The following is a 17,161-nucleotide window of genomic DNA, read 5'->3' on the forward strand; positions in this document are numbered from 1 at the left end:
AAGAAGATGAATGTCTATCTTAATTGTATTTAATAAGATTTTAATAGTTCAGTCCCACAAAGCTGCTGTTTGAAAAAGAAGGCAGCAAGACATCTAAGCATAGATGTGCAATTAAAACAAAACCTTAATCCTCCAAGCTTAATTCTTAATTTATCATGAAAAGGAGAAGGGAAAAAAATATTTGTGAGAGGAGACATGAGGAGTGAAGTCAGTAAAGGCTGTGGACACACTTAAATTCTAGCAGCCTATGTGCTCCAAAGGGACAGTATGGACAATTCCCTGCCCTGGCTCTAGGGCAGGATCAGAAGTACATCAGAGACAGCTTGTGATTCTGATAACTCTGAGTCAAAATAATTGTAAAAAGGACAAATAACAGGGCCAGGGGAGCTGCAGTGAGCTTTGGCAAATATGTAAGAAGCTGAAGGCATTCAATATCTGGGATCCCAGGCAGGGCAGCATCTGGAGACCCAAGCCCACCACCTCTGGTGGGTTTAACCAGGGAGGATGAAGGTAATGATACCCTGAGCTTTCTGCTAGCCCTCCTTGAGGGACCCCCACCCCTGTGACAGGGACTGCAGATGGGATCACCCATCCCTATCACCTGCAGCCTGGCACAGAAGCACCCAGGGAACAGGTTTGAGCACCCTCTGACTGAGAGGATAATCGCAGGCAGAGGAGGAGGATCCACAGCTTGCTGCCAGGAACACCTCGAGAAGCCACAAGGGTTCATCTGCAGAAGCACTGTGAGATCAAAGGCAGATCAGGCAGAGGAAAGGATGGGTGGAGAGAGCAGTGTTGGCAGAAAGCGATACCAAGTGCAACAGAAATTCAGATTCCTCACAGTGCAGGCCTCAGAGGCAGTGAGGAGCCAAGGGGGCTGAGTTCACAGAGCTGAGAGTCCTGGGAGGGGGGAGCAGTGTGGCCCCAATGTTTTCATAGCCATGAGTGCAAGACATTAAAGTTACACAGGACTAAAACAAAATTAAGAAGCCTCAGAGAGAAAGCAGCCCTGATTATTCTCAAAGCACCTTTTATAACAAAGAGTATTATATAGCAGAGTAGGATATTAAACCAAGGTCCTCTCCCCAGGTTGCAAGGCAGTAGTGAAACAGAGTTGGGCACACTGGAGGTGGGGAGCAGGAGAGCCAGAGCTGCTGGGCAGCCCCCCCAGCCTTGCCCCAGCCCCCAGATCCACATCTCTGCACTGCAGAACTGCACTGGTCCTGCCTCCTCCAGGCTGCCATCCTCTTCCTCAGCCATACCTCCGACATGCTGCTCTTCTACTTTGGTGTGTTCAATACTGTTACATCTTTATGGACAAATATTTTTCCTTCATTTTGACAGAAAGAAGTTTAAAAAGGAGACAGTGAGTGTTGCCATCTGAGACCCAAAGGGAGCTTCAGAGATGGAGTTCCAATGTACCAAAAGTAATGAAGAGACTAAATTATGGCCCTCAGCAAATCACCAGTCTGCCATAGACTGTGGACAGGCTGGCCAACTGCTCTGTCTTCTTTGCTGCCTTTGATGCTCATGGCAGCACCGTGCTGCCTGTGGCTGCTGCAGCCTTGTCTGGCACACCCCCCTCTCCCAGCAGCCCACCCACGACCACCTTCTATTTTAATCAATTCAATAATAACTTAGTTTTCACTTTCACCTTCACTATCGAGTCCTAATGAAACAAAATTCTATCAATCTCTCTAAAGACACATTCAGACTGATATTGAGTGTGTCTCTTTAGGTCCCCGTGGAGAGTCTGGCAGAAAGATTGATAAAGCACAGAATGTCCTTTTACCTCCTAAGGGCAGATTTTAAACTCATCTTGTTTTAACCATGGGAGTAACATAAGGGCTGATATTAGGAGCCCCATTAAGGGAAACTGCTGCTGAGCACTTAGCAACTAAATGGCTATTAGCATGATAGAAATCAGACACAACGATCGGCATTAATTAGTATCCCTGTTGTTAACACTAGATACATGCATTTCTAAATAAATACATGTAATATTCATCTGAATTGCATTCCCATGAGTAAAGCTGGACTCAAGCTCTGTGCCAAAGGAAGGAGGACCCTGTGGGTTGCTGTTTTCAGAGCAGAGGGGGGCACAGGCAGCAACTCTGCCCCTGTGTGTGTCCAGCCAGGACCATTTCATTTAACCAAACCTCTTTGCCTTTCCTGAAACCCTCAGGTTAAAACAGCATTGGCTAATTCATGACACAAATGCCAACTGAAACACATCTATTTCCAGTAGCAGGAGGTAACACTTGATTCAGCTCTGAGGAGGCTGTGCAGGGTTTCTGTGCCTGTCCAAATGGAGAGGAGCTGAGAATAACTCAGAGAATAACCCACCAGCTTTATTGGGCTGCTGGGCACTCAAGTACATCCCTGATCTTCACATGTTGTCAGAAGCAAGGCTGCTCAAGATCATCCCTACTGATATGCTATTCAAGCCTCTCCCCAAAAACCTGAACTTCCTTTCACCCCTCTTGCTCACACTTTTTTCACTGTGTTTACACATGAAGCTAGAAAGTAGCAACAGCAAGTAGAACCGAGCTGCTGAAAAAAGAGAAAACTGGCTAAAATGGAGAGGAGTCCAAAAAGCTAGCAGGGAAGAAGGACGAGGAATGAGCCACCCAAGTGAAAAGCAGTGAGCAGATCTGAGCACAAACCCCAGAGTGAGAAAAGCTGGTCCTGGCACTCTGCTGAGGGAACAAGGGGTGATGTGCCAGGAAAAAGAGATGTGGTAATGAAGGCTGAGGACAGAGTGACTGACAGGCACTGGCACTGCCAAACACCGACACGTGAAAAATTGTCCTCACCATCCCCTCTACTGGTTTGCAGCTTGACAAACCTAGGAGCCCAGCTGGCTCTGAGGAGGTGCTTGGAAGAACTGGGAGCAAGGAGGAGGTACAGGGAGAGCACAAAGATGAAGTGCACCTGAAATGTGAGGAGCAGATACTTGACAGGAGGACAGAAGCATTCAGGGACACTGTGTGGGACAGCGCTGTCAGGATCCCTCTCTCAGCTGAGAGGGCCCCTCTACATCCATCCTGGCAAATCTGCAGCAGTGCTCACACTTTCATTCCTAAAATCTGGTACCATGCTCCAGAAACAGATCATGATTTCCAGCATGCCAAGCTCAGAGTTTTTCACTGTGCCCAGAAACAAGCCTCCCCATGGTCTACTCCATCCCTGCAGGAACACTTGGGTGAAGAATATCTCACTGTGGCTGACTGAGTTTTTCCTTTCTGATTTCAGTGACATAGTTTTAGGAAAGCACAAATGATGAGGCTTTTTGGGAAGGCATGCTCCTTTCCTCTTTGCTGGCACATCTGTAGCAGTCCTTCTCACTACATTTGTGGCATAGATTTACTTCATTTTTGTTGAAAGAAGGGGTTGTCAGAAATCTGAAAATGGAAACTGAGCCAGGGTCCTACCTTAATCCTTAAAACTACACAGCTGCCTCAGACTCCCTTGCACAGATTGCTTAAAAATGTGGTGGTATGCAATGACTTACCATCACCAACCAGCAGGGAATGGCAGATAGTGTGTCAGGAGATACCTTCAGCTTATAAAGCATGTTTCTTCTACAACGTCCCTAAAGCCCAGTATTAAAATCAGTCAGCAAAAATTATTAATTCTCATTATATTTGTTTAAAAGACCTGCATTCTCTCAACTATGGTACAGGTGATGATCCTAAATAAAAATGCACATGTAAATTCTGAAGCAGGAGAAATAAATGTTAATTGATTCTCTATAAATTGGAAACACATAATTCTGTCACCAGCCCCCATGGCTCTTATCACAATATCAAACTTCACTGGACCATGACCAAAAACAATCCTACAGCTGGTTCAGAAAGCACAATAACTCATTCATGAGCTTCTAATTTCCTCCAGACTCAGTGATTTAGAGTGGGATCCTTCAGGGGAATTCAGGGGTGCTAAGTTCCCATTTGCCACAGAAACTCTCCTGCATTTCCAAAGGGTGACGGGCACAAACCAGGGCTGAACGTGGTGGACATGGAAAGCAGAGCAAGGTGTCAGCAAGAGCCGTGCAGCACCTACAGCCAGGATGAGCTGGTGAATTTGCACACCCAGCAGTAACACCCATTCAAGCATCCCCACTGGAAAACATCCCATTTACTCCAACAGGTGGTTTTCCCTGAGCAGAGGCAGTGTCCTGAGGACAGTGCTCCACTGCAGGATACTAGACATATCCTGCAGAAATCATCAGAGACTATCCTGCTTGACCCTTTAAGAACAGATGAAAGGAACAGAAATGAACCACATTTCTCAATAGTTCTGCAGAAATAATTCAATTATTCAAAGTGCTGCCCTACCCCACACTAGACTCCTGCTCCAGTACATAAAATAATGTGTGAGACTTGTTCAGCATCCAAAGTTGAAGTCATCAAGTTCTACAGATGTTGAAAGTTCATCTACAGTCATCCAGAAATGACAAGGAAAGAGCTGCAGGCAGCTATAAAGTATCATGGCATCCATAATCACTTCAGAAACAAAGAAAAATAAAAGTAACAGTTGACTAAAAAAAACCCCCAACATAGTACAGTCAGAGCTGCTTATTCTTTGTCCTACCTGCCAAGGACACAGAAAAACTTAGGCTTCTTGCAACAACCCTCTGTCTATTTGAAGATTTGAATATTGCATGTTCCCCTCTTTCATAGGCTGCCCCAGGCTAAACTCCCCCTGTTTTTCAGCCCCCTCTGTCACGTCATGTTTTGGAGATCATTGTCCTCATTCTCATCCAGACTCTTTCCAAAGTGCAGTCTACAAATTCAGACTCCACCCTACACCTCAGCTCCCCTTGCCTGATTCTGCAGACAGGAACAAAGCAAAATCTCTGAATGTGCTGCTCTTCTGCGACATCAACACACTCAGACATATCCTGAACTGATCTCTGAAAGGAAGAAGTTAATCTCCCTGTTGCAAATTTTAAGGCTACTCCAGAGGATACTCTTGAGGAGTTGTCCAGCTGAGGCAGTGCAAATTCCAGTGTAGGAGGTCACTGCTGGCTGGGAAGGGGGTTTGGGAAAGCTGGCACCAGGCAAGGTGTGTCTGACAGATGCACAGCCAGTGCCACATCCAGCTTGTGAGACACACGTGGGCTCTCAGACACCTTCCAAAGCTCTGCTCCCCAGCTGTGTTCCTGCAATGGGCTCTCCTCTGTGCACAGTTGTTCATTCCACCAAGGAGTTTCATCGCATGTTTTTTCAGAAAAAATACTTTTTATTTACTGTACACCCCTACCTTGTGAAAGAAGAGATCACATTGTAGCAAGTATCACCTCCTACTGCTTTTGCTCTCCTTGGTCCATGCTGGAACAACTTCTTTTGGCATTCTTGGGACTCATATTTTAATTATCATTTAAAGGAATTGCTAGTTCTGCTAAACTCCTTTTTCCTTCAGGCTTCCTCCCTGAAATTACCTACTAATTCTGATTTTACTCCAGACTTTTGTCTATAGTTTGCTCTTCTATCACTTTGTATTCCTGAACAGCAAATACATGACCTTTTATCTTCATAGTCAACCTGTTTTGTTTTACTGGTTAGACTCAAACCTAGATTTTACCTTTTTACTTTTTTAAATTACATTTTATATATAAAGAAAGTGAAAAAAAATTTCCATGTCATTCATACAGGTAGGAATAGGCCCATATAGTCATGAAACACATTATGGAAACAAGTGCTGGAATTTCTGGCCAGTCTGCATCCCACTCATCCTTTCCCAGCAGCTGTGCAGATGATCACAGCCTCAGTGACCGCCTGCCACACTCTGTGCTTTGGGTGACACTGAGAGGCAGCCTGGTCCTCCTCATTGTCCTGCTCCAGGAGCCTGCAGGAGCATGTGCAGCCACAGTGCTCCTTCCTTCCTTCCTTCCTTCCTTCCTTCCTTCCTTCCTTCCTTCCTTCCTTCCTTCCTTCCTTCCTTCCTTCCTTCCTTCCTTCCTTCCTTCCTTCCTTCCTTCCTTCCTTCCTTCCTTCCTTCCGACACTTCCTTCCGACACTTCCTTCCGACACTTCCTTCCGACACTTCCTTCCGACACTTCCTTCCGACACTTCCTTCCTTCCGACACTTCCTTCCGACACTTCCTTCCTTCCGACACTTCCTTCCTTCCGACACTTCCTTCCGACACTTCCTTCCGACACTTCCTTCCTTCCTTCCTTCCTTCCTTCCTTCCGACACTTCCGACACTTCCGACACTTCCTTCCTTCCTTCCGACACTTCCTTCCTTCCTTCCTTCCTTCCTTCCTTCCTTCCTTCCTTCCTTCCTTCCTTCCTTCCTTCCTTCCTTCCTTCCTTCCTTCCTTCCTTCCGACACTTCCTTCCTTCCGACACTTCCTTCCTTCCGACACTTCCTTCCGACACTTCCTTCCTTCCTTCCCTCCTTCCTTCCTTCCTTCCTTCCTTCCTTCCTTCCTTCCTTCCTTCCTTCCTTCCTTCCTTCCTTCCTTCCTTCCTTCCTTCCTTCCGACACTTCCTTCCTTCCTTCCTTCCTTCCTTCCTTCCTTCCTTCCTTCCTTCCTTCCGACACTTCCTTCCGACACTTCCTTCCGACACTTCCTTCCGACACTTCCTTCCTTCCTTCCGACACTTCCTTCCTTCCTTCCGACACTTCCTTCCTTCCGACACTTCCTTCCGACACTTCCTTCCGACACTTCCTTCCGACACTTCCTTCCTTCCTTCCGACACTTCCTTCCTTCCTTCCTTCCTTCCTTCCTTCCTTCCTTCCTTCCTTCCTTCCTTCCGACACTTCCTTCCGACACTTCCTTCCTTCCTTCCTTCCTTCCTTCCTTCCTTCCTTCCTTCCTTCCTTCCGACACTTCCTTCCGACACTTCCTTCCGACACTTCCTTCCGACACTTCCTTCCGACACTTCCTTCCTTCCTTCCTTCCTTCCTACCTTCCGACACTTCCTTCCGACACTTCCTTCCGACACTTCCTTCCGACACTTCCTTCCTTCCTTCCGACACTTCCTTCCGACACTTCCTTCCGACACTTCCTTCCTTCCGACACTTCCTTCCGACACTTCCTTCCTTCCTTCCTTCCTTCCTTCCTTCCTTCCTTCCTTCCTTCCTTCCGACACTTCCTTCCTTCCTTCCTTCCTTCCTTCCTTCCTTCCTTCCTTCCTTCCTTCCTTCCGACACTTCCTTCCTTCCGACACTTCCTTCCTTCCTTCCGACACTTCCTTCCTTCCGACACTTCCTTCCGACACTTCCTTCCGACACTTCCTTCCGGCACTTCCTTCCGACACTTCCTTCCTTCCTTCCTTCCTTCCTTCCTTCCTTCCTTCCTTCCTTCCGACACTTCCTTCCGACACTTCCTTCCGACACTTCCTTCCGACACTTCCTTCCGACACTTCCTTCCTTCCGACACTTCCTTCCGACACTTCCTTCCGACACTTCCTTCCTTCCTTCCTTCCTTCCTTCCTTCCTTCCTTCCGACACTTCCGACACTTCCGACACTTCCTTCCGACACTTCCTTCCTTCCTTCCTTCCTTCCTTCCTTCCTTCCTTCCTTCCTTCCTTCCTTCCTTCCTTCCGACACTTCCTTCCTTCCTTCCTTCCTTCCTTCCTTCCTTCCTTCCTTCCTTCCTTCCTTCCTTCCTTCCTTCCTTCCTTCCTTCCTTCCTTCCTTCCTTCCTTCCGACACTTCCTTCCGACACTTCCTTCTGACACTTCCTTCCGACACTTCCTTCCTTCCTTCCTTCCGACACTTCCTTCCTTCCTTCCGACACTTCCTTCCGACACTTCCTTCCGACACTTCCTTCCGACACTTCCTTCCTTCCTTCCGACACTTCCTTCCGACACTTCCTTCCTTCCTTCCTTCCTTCCTTCCTTCCTTCCTTCCTTCCGACACTTCCTTCCGACACTTCCTTCCGACACTTCCTTCCTTCCTTCCGACACTTCCTTCCGACACTTCCTTCCTTCCGACACTTCCTTCCGACACTTCCTTCCTTCCTTCCTTCCTTCCTTCCTTCCTTCCGACACTTCCGACACTTCCGACACTTCCGACACTTCCGACACTTACTTCCTTCCTTCCTTCCTTCCTTCCGACACTTCCTTCCGACACTTCCTTCCTTCCGACACTTCCTTCCTTCCGACACTTCCTTCCGACACTTCCTTCCGACACTTCCTTCCTTCCTTCCGACACTTCCTTCCTTCCTTCCTTCCTTCCTTCCTTCCTTCCTTCCTTCCGACACTTCCTTCCTTCCGACACTTCCTTCCTTACTTCCTTCCTTCCGACACTTCCTTCCTTCCGACACTTCCTTCCGACACTTCCTTCCGACACTTCCTTCCGGCACTTCCTTCCGACACTTCCTTCCTTCCTTCCTTCCTTCCTTCCTTCCTTCCTTCCGACACTTCCTTCCGACACTTCCTTCCGACACTTCCTTCCGACACTTCCTTCCTTCCGACACTTCCTTCCGACACTTCCTTCCTTCCTTCCTTCCTTCCTTCCTTCCTTCCTTCCTTCCTTCCTTCCTTCCTTCCGACACTTCCTTCCGACACTTCCTTCCTTCCTTCCTTCCTTCCTTCCTTCCTTCCTTCCTTCCTTCCGACACTTCCTTCCGACACTTCCTTCCGACACTTCCTTCCGACACTTCCTTCCTTCCTTCCTTCCGACACTTCCTTCCTTCCTTCCTTCCTTCCTTCCTTCCGACACTTCCTTCCTTCCTTCCTTCCTTCCTTCCTTCCTTCCTTCCTTCCTTCCTTCCTTCCTTCCTTCCTTCCTTCCGACACTTCCTTCCTTCCGACACTTCCTTCCTTCCCTGCCAGAGCCATTGTCTCCTGTGAAAGCCTTCACCTCCTCTTGTGTGAGCAGCCACAGCCTTTGGGGCTGAGTGTCGGAGCATCGGGGGTAGGACGGTCGGGACAGACGGAGACGAGAGATCTCTGCAGCCAGGTTGGGGAACTTGGGTTTCATTGCAGAGGGCCTGGGTGCAGGGCCCTGCTGGGAGCTGCCAGCCACAGCTCAGAGCAGGCCCCAGAGAAGAGAGGGGGAGAGAGGATGACAACCAAAAAGCGTAAGAGCATAACAGAGTAAAAGCATAAGAGAGTAAAAAGCAAGAGCTAAGAGAGTGAGGTTTCCGTCACAATACAATAAATCTTCTGTGTTGAATATTCTGATTCTCACTAACCAATCTAGTACAATATACAAATCCTATAGCATTTACATACAGCCTATAAGAATCATTATATTACCATCCTGTGTTACATTTTAAACCCTAAAAACTCCTCTTTGGACCCCTTCTGCTAAGCTAGTCGGGTCTGCTTTGACACTTGGATCTGTGTGCAAGCAGAGAGTCTTGTTTCATCAGAAGGGGATTGCCTTCAGTCTGGCCACACCGTTGTTTTCCCATTGTTCAGTAGCTAAGGTATCTCAAAGCTTGCTTTCATTTCAATCTTGCTTATAGTTTCCATATTCTCAAAATCTTTTGCCAGACAATCATATTTATAAGGCATTCCTGTTTCATCTTCCCCAACAGCTGAGGTGTTTTCTTCTGCACCAACGAGGTTCAGTCCCCACTTCATGTTTGGGCAAGGACCTGGTCAATCTTTCTTGCTAAGGAACAAGTTCCAACTTCCCTTTGCAGCATTCCCTCTGTCATTAGCAGTGCAGCTGCAAACCCTTAGCTTCCCAGCTTTTGCATTTTCAGCATCCACTCTATCTGGGCCTGTGGAATGATGATCTCTACCTGACTTTTCCCCACCCAGTTCTTGCAGTCTGCTTCCCCAGAAGTTTCCCCATGACTATTCTCCACACTGGAGCATGCTGATCTCCTCACCCTCACCAGGAGAAAAACGTGGAGTTCAGTCCTTGGTACCCCAGCCCAGGAGCCAGGCTGAAGCGCAGAGTGTTTGTGGTGACCATGGGCCAGGGCAAGGCAGGTCTGGGCTCTGCAGCACTGTGCTCCACCATTTCTGCCTCTCAGGCTGTGTCCCAGCCCACCTGCCAGCCATGTGAAATTCTCTTTGTTACCCCATTCACTCACAGATGCTGGGCTGGGGTTCACAGGCTCTCTCCCAGCCCAGCTGCCTCCTGCTCTCTCATTAGGTAGCAAAAAGAGGGCAGAGATGCTACTTCTCATTAAACTGATGTAGCTGGGGAAGCTGCAGCAGATGGCTCTGGCTGGAGGGATTATGGGGCTGTGCTGGGATTCCCCATAAATTCATCTCAGACAGAACCAGTTTTCTCATAATCTGAAAAGGATAAATGAGAAAGTCTCTTAAAGCAGCTGAGGAGCAGGAGCAGCATTAGAGCCACAACAAATCCCCTTCATTAGTTTCTGAACAGGGGTATTTCTTCTGTCTGCCAGTGCAGCTTGTCTCACAACAGCAAAAATGGGGCAGGCTGCGCCAATTCTAGACATCAGCTCTTTTCAGTACAAGATTCCCTTGTCAGAAGGAGAGCCAAGATTCACCTAGGTGAGCTGGTGTCTCCTCCAAGTAGGCACTTGCATTGTGTAAGAGAAGCCCAACATTTGGGAGATCTGTTTTTTCCTCAGTGTGCACGGGTACCACTGGCTTTGTTAGCCGTTACCATGTGTATCAGGCATTCAAACCCCTAATATTCTAAAGGAGTCAGGAAAAAGTTTTCAGCTGTGTTATTTTAGCTATTTTTCTCACCATTTATGTTCAATATCTCTGAAAACATTATGAGGTTGGCTCTTTTTGTGTTGAACATTATGAAAGAGATGGTAACCCTATGTTTTTACAGTCTATTCTCCATACAGGTAAAGTTTTAACCTAGTACAGGTCACCAAATTTCTCCAGTCTCAAAAGAACCGGGTGAAGATCAAGGTTATTCATTCCTAGCCTAAATGTGGGCAGGTGGCTACTAAAACAGAGCCATTTCCAACTGTTTATGAGCTGATGCCTTAAATTCTTTTCCAAAGAATCAGAAATAAATAACTCAAGTTTGTGTCTCCTCTCAACGTTGAAAGAAGTGTTTCTACGTATTTAAGTCAAGAGATTTCTGCAAGCCTACATATTTCTGACATCTCCAGAAACACTCAAGGGTTTGGATTTTGGGTTTTTTTTTTTAAACTGGCAACACTTTGAAGTGGGCACCTGCACCATGGTACCTCAACTACAGGACCTGGGAAAGGCTGAGCTCTCAGAGGCAGGGACTGCTGGGGACTGGGGGTGTGATAGGAAAGGGTAACAAGCTCGTAGAGTTGTCACTGATGGGTAACTTGGAAAAAGCAGTGTAGGCATGGGGGAATAATCATGCCTAGGTTAGAAAATCTATCTCAAAATTCATTACTTCAAAAGCATGCGAATATTAGAGGGAATTTTAGACAAGCTAATTCACCTAATATACCAAATTGTTGCTGATAGGGGTTTAAACTGATTAATAATCAAGGCAAGATACCCAGTTTCCTCTTTCTTTTCTCAGTACTTTTAGTGGTTGTCATTGCATCTTGTTTTGAAACATGCTGGCTATGCAGTGTGAGGAATATTTCCTAGTTTCTGAAATGTTCCGAATCCTTTTTGGGACTGAGAAGCAACTATTTTCTATCCTCAGCTAAAATTATGAGGGCCATTTCTGCAATTTCTCCCAAATCTAGGCAAGTTTTCACTCAGCCTGAGCACTGATCTACTGCTGGCACAACCCAAACCCACAGAAGGGTCACACTGTGACCTCTCAGAGGCAGGACTACATTTGACCCATGAATGAGCAAGTAAGGGACAGGATCTCCACCCAGGTCACTCCCAGGGAAATGTATTCTTAATTTGAGATATGGGATTGTGGCACAGAGGAGGTATTTTTGCTGAGAAACCAGCCTGTGTCCAAGCATATTTGGGAAGTCAAATACACAGGAGCCAATCTCAGTTCCCACATTAAAATCAATGAGTTAGATTGCAACACTCTGTTTATGCTGCCAAGCTGGGATGGCCAACAGAATTTGTTTTGTCTCCAGTATACCCCAGGATGAGCATAAGAGGCTAGAAAATGCCACATCTTGTGGGAGCTGCCAGGGCCTCTGCCTTTGTGAAGACAGAAGGATGACAAATCAGGGCAGAGAGCAGAGCCAAGAGAATGGGCAGTCACAGCATTCCCAGTCTCTTGTCCAAATGCTCTGCCTCCCAAAGTGCAAAAGCCAGAAATAAAAGGAAATTATGCAGCCCTGTAAGAAGCAAGAGACACTGAGGCAGAAATGCAAAGGAGAGCTGGTCTCATGCAGCAACAAATTGTGCTAAAAGAGAAGATGCATCCAGGAAAACAAAGCTGATCCAAGGGGATATTCTTGCTTTGCACCAGTATGGATATTAATGAAAAGCACTTTCAAAAGCACACATTAACCTTCCTTCAAGAAACAGGGATTCCCCACATCCCTGCTCTCCTCCACGAATATAAGCACCTTGTGAAAATGTCTCTGGGAGTCACAGCCTGCAGTTCCCCCCTCTCACCAGCTCTGCACTGGGAATGCAGCTCCAGCCAGCGCCAGCAGGAGCCAGGGCCTCCCAGCAGAGGCTGAGCCCTGCCACACTCTGCCTCCAGGTTCGAGGTTCTAAGCACCTCAGAATCCAAGTTCTCAATGCACAGAAAGTTTCTGACACAGGACTTTTGTCACACCATAGCCTTAGTAAATGGAACTTTGATCAAAAACTATTCCTCTGTCTCTAGACACCCTCAGCCCCCTGGTATATTCTCTCATGGTTAGAAACTATTACCTTCACATCACAGCTTTTTGGCATGGCACCTCTGTAAAGAAACAGGTTGCAGCTGTAGCCCAGCATTTGGCTTAGCTCAGCACAGCAGGAGATGCTGGAAGCAGGGGGTTAAACATGTTGGAGTAACCACAGCCCTCCAACTTCCCCTTGTAGCCAAACTCAGAACCTGCCAAGTGCTTCGTTCCAATAAAATGCAACTCACACAATCTGTAAGTGCAATAAAATAGCTGTTAACAATTCTGTAACTCTCCCTCTTTTAGCTTGTAAAAGCCTGAAGGTCAGCTGGAAGTCAAGCTGCATTTCTTTGGGAAAAGGGCAGGCCAATCCCGGTGACCGGTTCCTGTCCCTTTGCCTCCTCCTGCGGGGTTCCCAGAGGGCAAGCGCTGTGCCTGGAGGGGTCTCCTGCCTGATTCCCACCACAGGGGAGCAAACAGAGCACAAGGGAGCAGGAACCAAAGGACCTTGCCCATGCCAGGGCAGCTCAGCTCTGCCTTCCATCAGCAGTGACACTGAGTGAACATCTTGGCTGATATGTCCCCTTCCCTGGATTGACACTGCAGACACTCAGGACTGTGGAGTGAAAAGAGAAGCAATATCAAACCCTGTCCCTCTAGGAATGAGCAAGCCTTAAAATCAGCTGGTGACCTCCAGGCTGGCTGAGGTTTGGGGCTAGGTATGCACACCCAAACAGAGAGCTCCTGCAGTCATGTGTGTTGGAATTTAGGGTCACCCACCAGGGGGCTGAAGCAGCTCTGCCTCATATGAGAGTGGGGAAGCAGGATGGGTGCAGAGAGGAAGAACAAGGGTAATAGAGGCAGAAAAAACTCATCACCACTCCCACATCACAAGACACTTCATTTCTAGTTTGGCAAATCAAGTGAATTTACTTGTCATCTCCAGGGTCAAAAGCCTCCTCACGTAATCACTGAGATTTGGAGGGACAGAATGTGCCAGCACTAAGAGTAAAAACAACCAGTATGAAAGCAATGTTTCTCCCAGTAATTTCCCAGTTGTGTTCCCAAGTAAAAAAAAAATTCTTGAAAGAAAGAACATGCAGACAGGCCAGACAGGGCTGAGCCACACCACTGGAGCAGCCCTGGTGAAAGCTGCAGTGGTTGCAAAATGGCATAATCCACCCCAGTTAATTACCAGCTGAGAGAGCAAAGCCTTCATGGCTGGATCCTTTTATTGCTTTAGCAAATGTTATGTTATTATATTTTACATTTAAACTCTGATTATTTCAGCTAAGAAAGGAGGGACTCAAAAGGGAAAAACAAAGAAGTGCACTGACCTGCAAAACCAGTTCAAACACAGGCTTTGAAATCAAGCATTTTTTCCAGGATGACATAGGAATACTCAAAACCCTGCTCTTCCTAACAAGCTTTTGCTCACCATTATTTTATAGTAGCTGAGGCCAGCGCCTTCAGGGGCAGATTTGGATGAGCACTGTGAGGGAGGAGGAAAGGTGAGGCTGAGCACCATCAGCAGGCTGAGTTTTGCCCTCTCCCCCGGGTGCTGTAAGCTCATGTGAACAGAGGAGATGCCAAGGTTTAGACAGATCTGCAACGCTCACACAGATCAAGCGCCAAACTTTTAAATTTTTAATTTTTTTTTTAGGAAGTGCCCTTTAGAAATTCCATTTGCCATAACACCATTTGCAGAAGCATACAACGGCAGCTTAGGTAACAGCAAGATGCACCAAAATAATGATGAAACACATTCAGCTTTTCACCCACCCTTGTGTCTTCAGTCCATCTATAATCAGGGAAAAATCTGGGTCCCTTGGGGGTTTGTTTACAGGAAACCAGCTGTAGTGCTGAGAGAAGACAGAGCCTTTCCAGAGGGAGCTGGTGGTATTTGTGCCTGGTGACTCCTACAAAAGTTCAAACTGGCCTCAAATTGAGCTCTGTCCTGCACCCACTCCTGGGAAACACTGTGGAGGTACGGGTAAGGTGTGGGTGGTCAAGAGCTGGGGAAACAGCACATGAGTATGGAAAACAGCCCTGGGATGTGTCACACAAGGCTGGCATCCTGTCACTGGCATCCTGTCACCTTCATCCTCCAGTGTGCGCCTCCCCTCCATGATGCTGGTGCTGCTACTTTGGGGAAAACAGCGGGATGAGGTGAATTTTGTCCTGAGCCTGGAGAGATCCCTGCAGCCTGAGCTCACCGTGCTAGGGCAGCTGGGGATGGACAGAGGTGGGGGCAGCAGGGGCAATGGAGGTGATGGATGCAGTGGAAGGAGGTGGAGGCAGAGGGAAGCGATGGCTGAGGTGGATACGGTGGATGTGGTGGATGAGGTGGATGCAGTGGATGTGGTGGATGCGGTGGATGCGGTGGATGCGGTGGATGTGGTGGATGAGGTGGATGAGGTGGATACAATGGATGCAGTGGATGTGGTGGATGTGGGGAGTGCAGAGGGAAGAAATGGATGCGGTGGATGAGGTGGATGCAGTGGAGGCAGAGGGAAGCGATGGATGCAGTGGATGTGGTGGATGCGGTGGATGCGGTAGAGGCAGAGGGATACGATGGATGCGGTGGATACGATGGATACGATGGATACAATGGATGCGGTGGGTACAATGGATACGATGGATGCGGTGGATACGATGGATACGATGGATACGATGGATGCGGTGGGTACAATGGATACGATGGATGCGGTGGATACAATGGATACGATGGATACGATGCATACAGTGGACACGATGGATGCGGCGGAGCCGGCGCTGCCCCAGGCGGGCGCGGACAGAGCCCGCGCGCACAGCGCCACCTAGCGGCGGCCGGCGGCTCCCGCTGAACGAGGGTGTCCCGGCGGGATCGGGATCGGGATCGGGATCGGGATCGGGATCGGGATCGGGATCGGGATCGGGATCGGGATCGGGATCGGGATCGGGATCGGGATCGGGATCGGGATCGCTCCTGGGACACCGGCTCACATCAGCAACAAAAGGAGTTCCCCGACCTCCGCTAGGCGCGGGGAGAAACGCAAGGGATGAGCAAAAGGCTGAGGTACCTAGTGCCGTACTGGCGTAGGTTCCCACAGAGCAGTTGTTCTCTGGGTACTCAGCCCCTAAGGTGGAAGATGAGGATGGGGAGCAGAATGAAACCCTCACAATCCAATGGAAATGGCCAGCGACCTGATACACTGTTTGGCCAAGGAGGCTCAATGGCATTTTGGCTTGCACCAGCAATAGCGTGACCAGCAGGGACAGGGCAGTGATTGTCCCCCCCGCACTCAGCATCCGTGAGGCTGCACCTCGAGTACTGGGCTCAGTTTTGGGCTCCTCAGCACAAGAACGGCAGGGCTGGAACATGTCCCGAGAAGGACAATGAAGCTGGGGAAGGGCCCAGAGCACAAGCCTGGTGAGAAATGGCTGAAGGAGCTGCGGTTGCTCAGCCTGGAGTAAAGTAGGCTCAGGGGAGACCTTGCCACTCTCTACCACTGCCTGACTGGAGACCACTGCAGCAAGGTGGAGGTCAGTCTCTTCTCACACATAGGCAGTGACAGGGTAAGAGGAAATCATCTCCAGATGCACCAGAAGAGGTTTAGACTGGATATAATGAAAAATTTCTCCATGAAAAGGCTGGTCAAGCACTGGAACAGACTGGCCAGTGAAATCACCATCCTGAAAGTGTTCAAAAGGTGTGTAGATGGGGCACTTGGGGACATGGTTTAGTGGTGAATATGGCAGTGCTGAGTTAACACCTGGATGCAGTGATCTTGGAAGTCTTTTTCCTTATGATTCTGTATTTCTACATGTGCTGTCCACTGAAAACTCTGTGGGAGGGATAAGGGAACTGCCCTTTTACAGCAGAAGGAGACTGACAAAAGGAGGTAGAGAGCAGCAGAAAGGCAAAACTATGCGGAGGAAGATGAGGCCATGATAGTCAAAACTTCAGCACCAAGATGATAAAAATGCAATGGATGATAAAATCCCACCTAGAAAAAGAGAAATCGCATGACAACTATCCCAGCAAGACACTTTGGTGCATGAAGAGGGAACACAATCCCTGACCAAAAATTAAGATCACTAACAGGATGTAGCAAGCAATTTAAGAGATATAAAAGTGTGCTGAGAAGAAAAACAAGGCTTAAATAATTAAAAGGAAGAGCAACATTTCAAATAAAATGACCCCAATGGCTCAAAATGGAAAAAACAATCTGGTTGATTTCTCAGTTCAGTGAAGTCTCTAAAGCCACTATAGCCTACCTCTGCATTGATTAAAATGGACTAATAATCTCTGAGTTTTAGATTAATATTGAAAAGCAGATTCAGTTAAAAGTATTTCCTGTAGTTCATGAAAGTCCTGTCACTCATCCCAGGAAATTCCACAAAATGTAAAAGCACACAGAAAAGATAGCATTTAATGATACTGAATACAAATTCACTCCAAAATTTCCAGTCTGTGCAGACCTCAAGTGTGTAACAAATTAAACAGGCAAATTTGATATAACTTTTC

General features: G+C 47.8%; 1 protein-coding gene across 1 annotated transcript; it reads left to right on the forward strand.

The window, feature by feature from the left end:
- Positions 1-15,170: 15,170 nt before the first annotated feature.
- Positions 15,171-15,497, forward strand: LOC131567910 (uncharacterized). Its single transcript, XM_058819709.1, has one exon. It carries the CDS (start codon positions 15,171-15,173, stop codon positions 15,495-15,497), a length of 327 nt encoding a protein of 108 aa, XP_058675692.1.
- The last annotated feature ends 1,664 nt before the right edge of the window (positions 15,498-17,161 follow it).

The sequence above is a fragment of the Ammospiza caudacuta genome, chromosome 1 (assembly GCF_027887145.1).
Source record: "Ammospiza caudacuta isolate bAmmCau1 chromosome 1, bAmmCau1.pri, whole genome shotgun sequence".
Taxonomy (NCBI): domain Eukaryota; kingdom Metazoa; phylum Chordata; class Aves; order Passeriformes; family Passerellidae; genus Ammospiza; species Ammospiza caudacuta.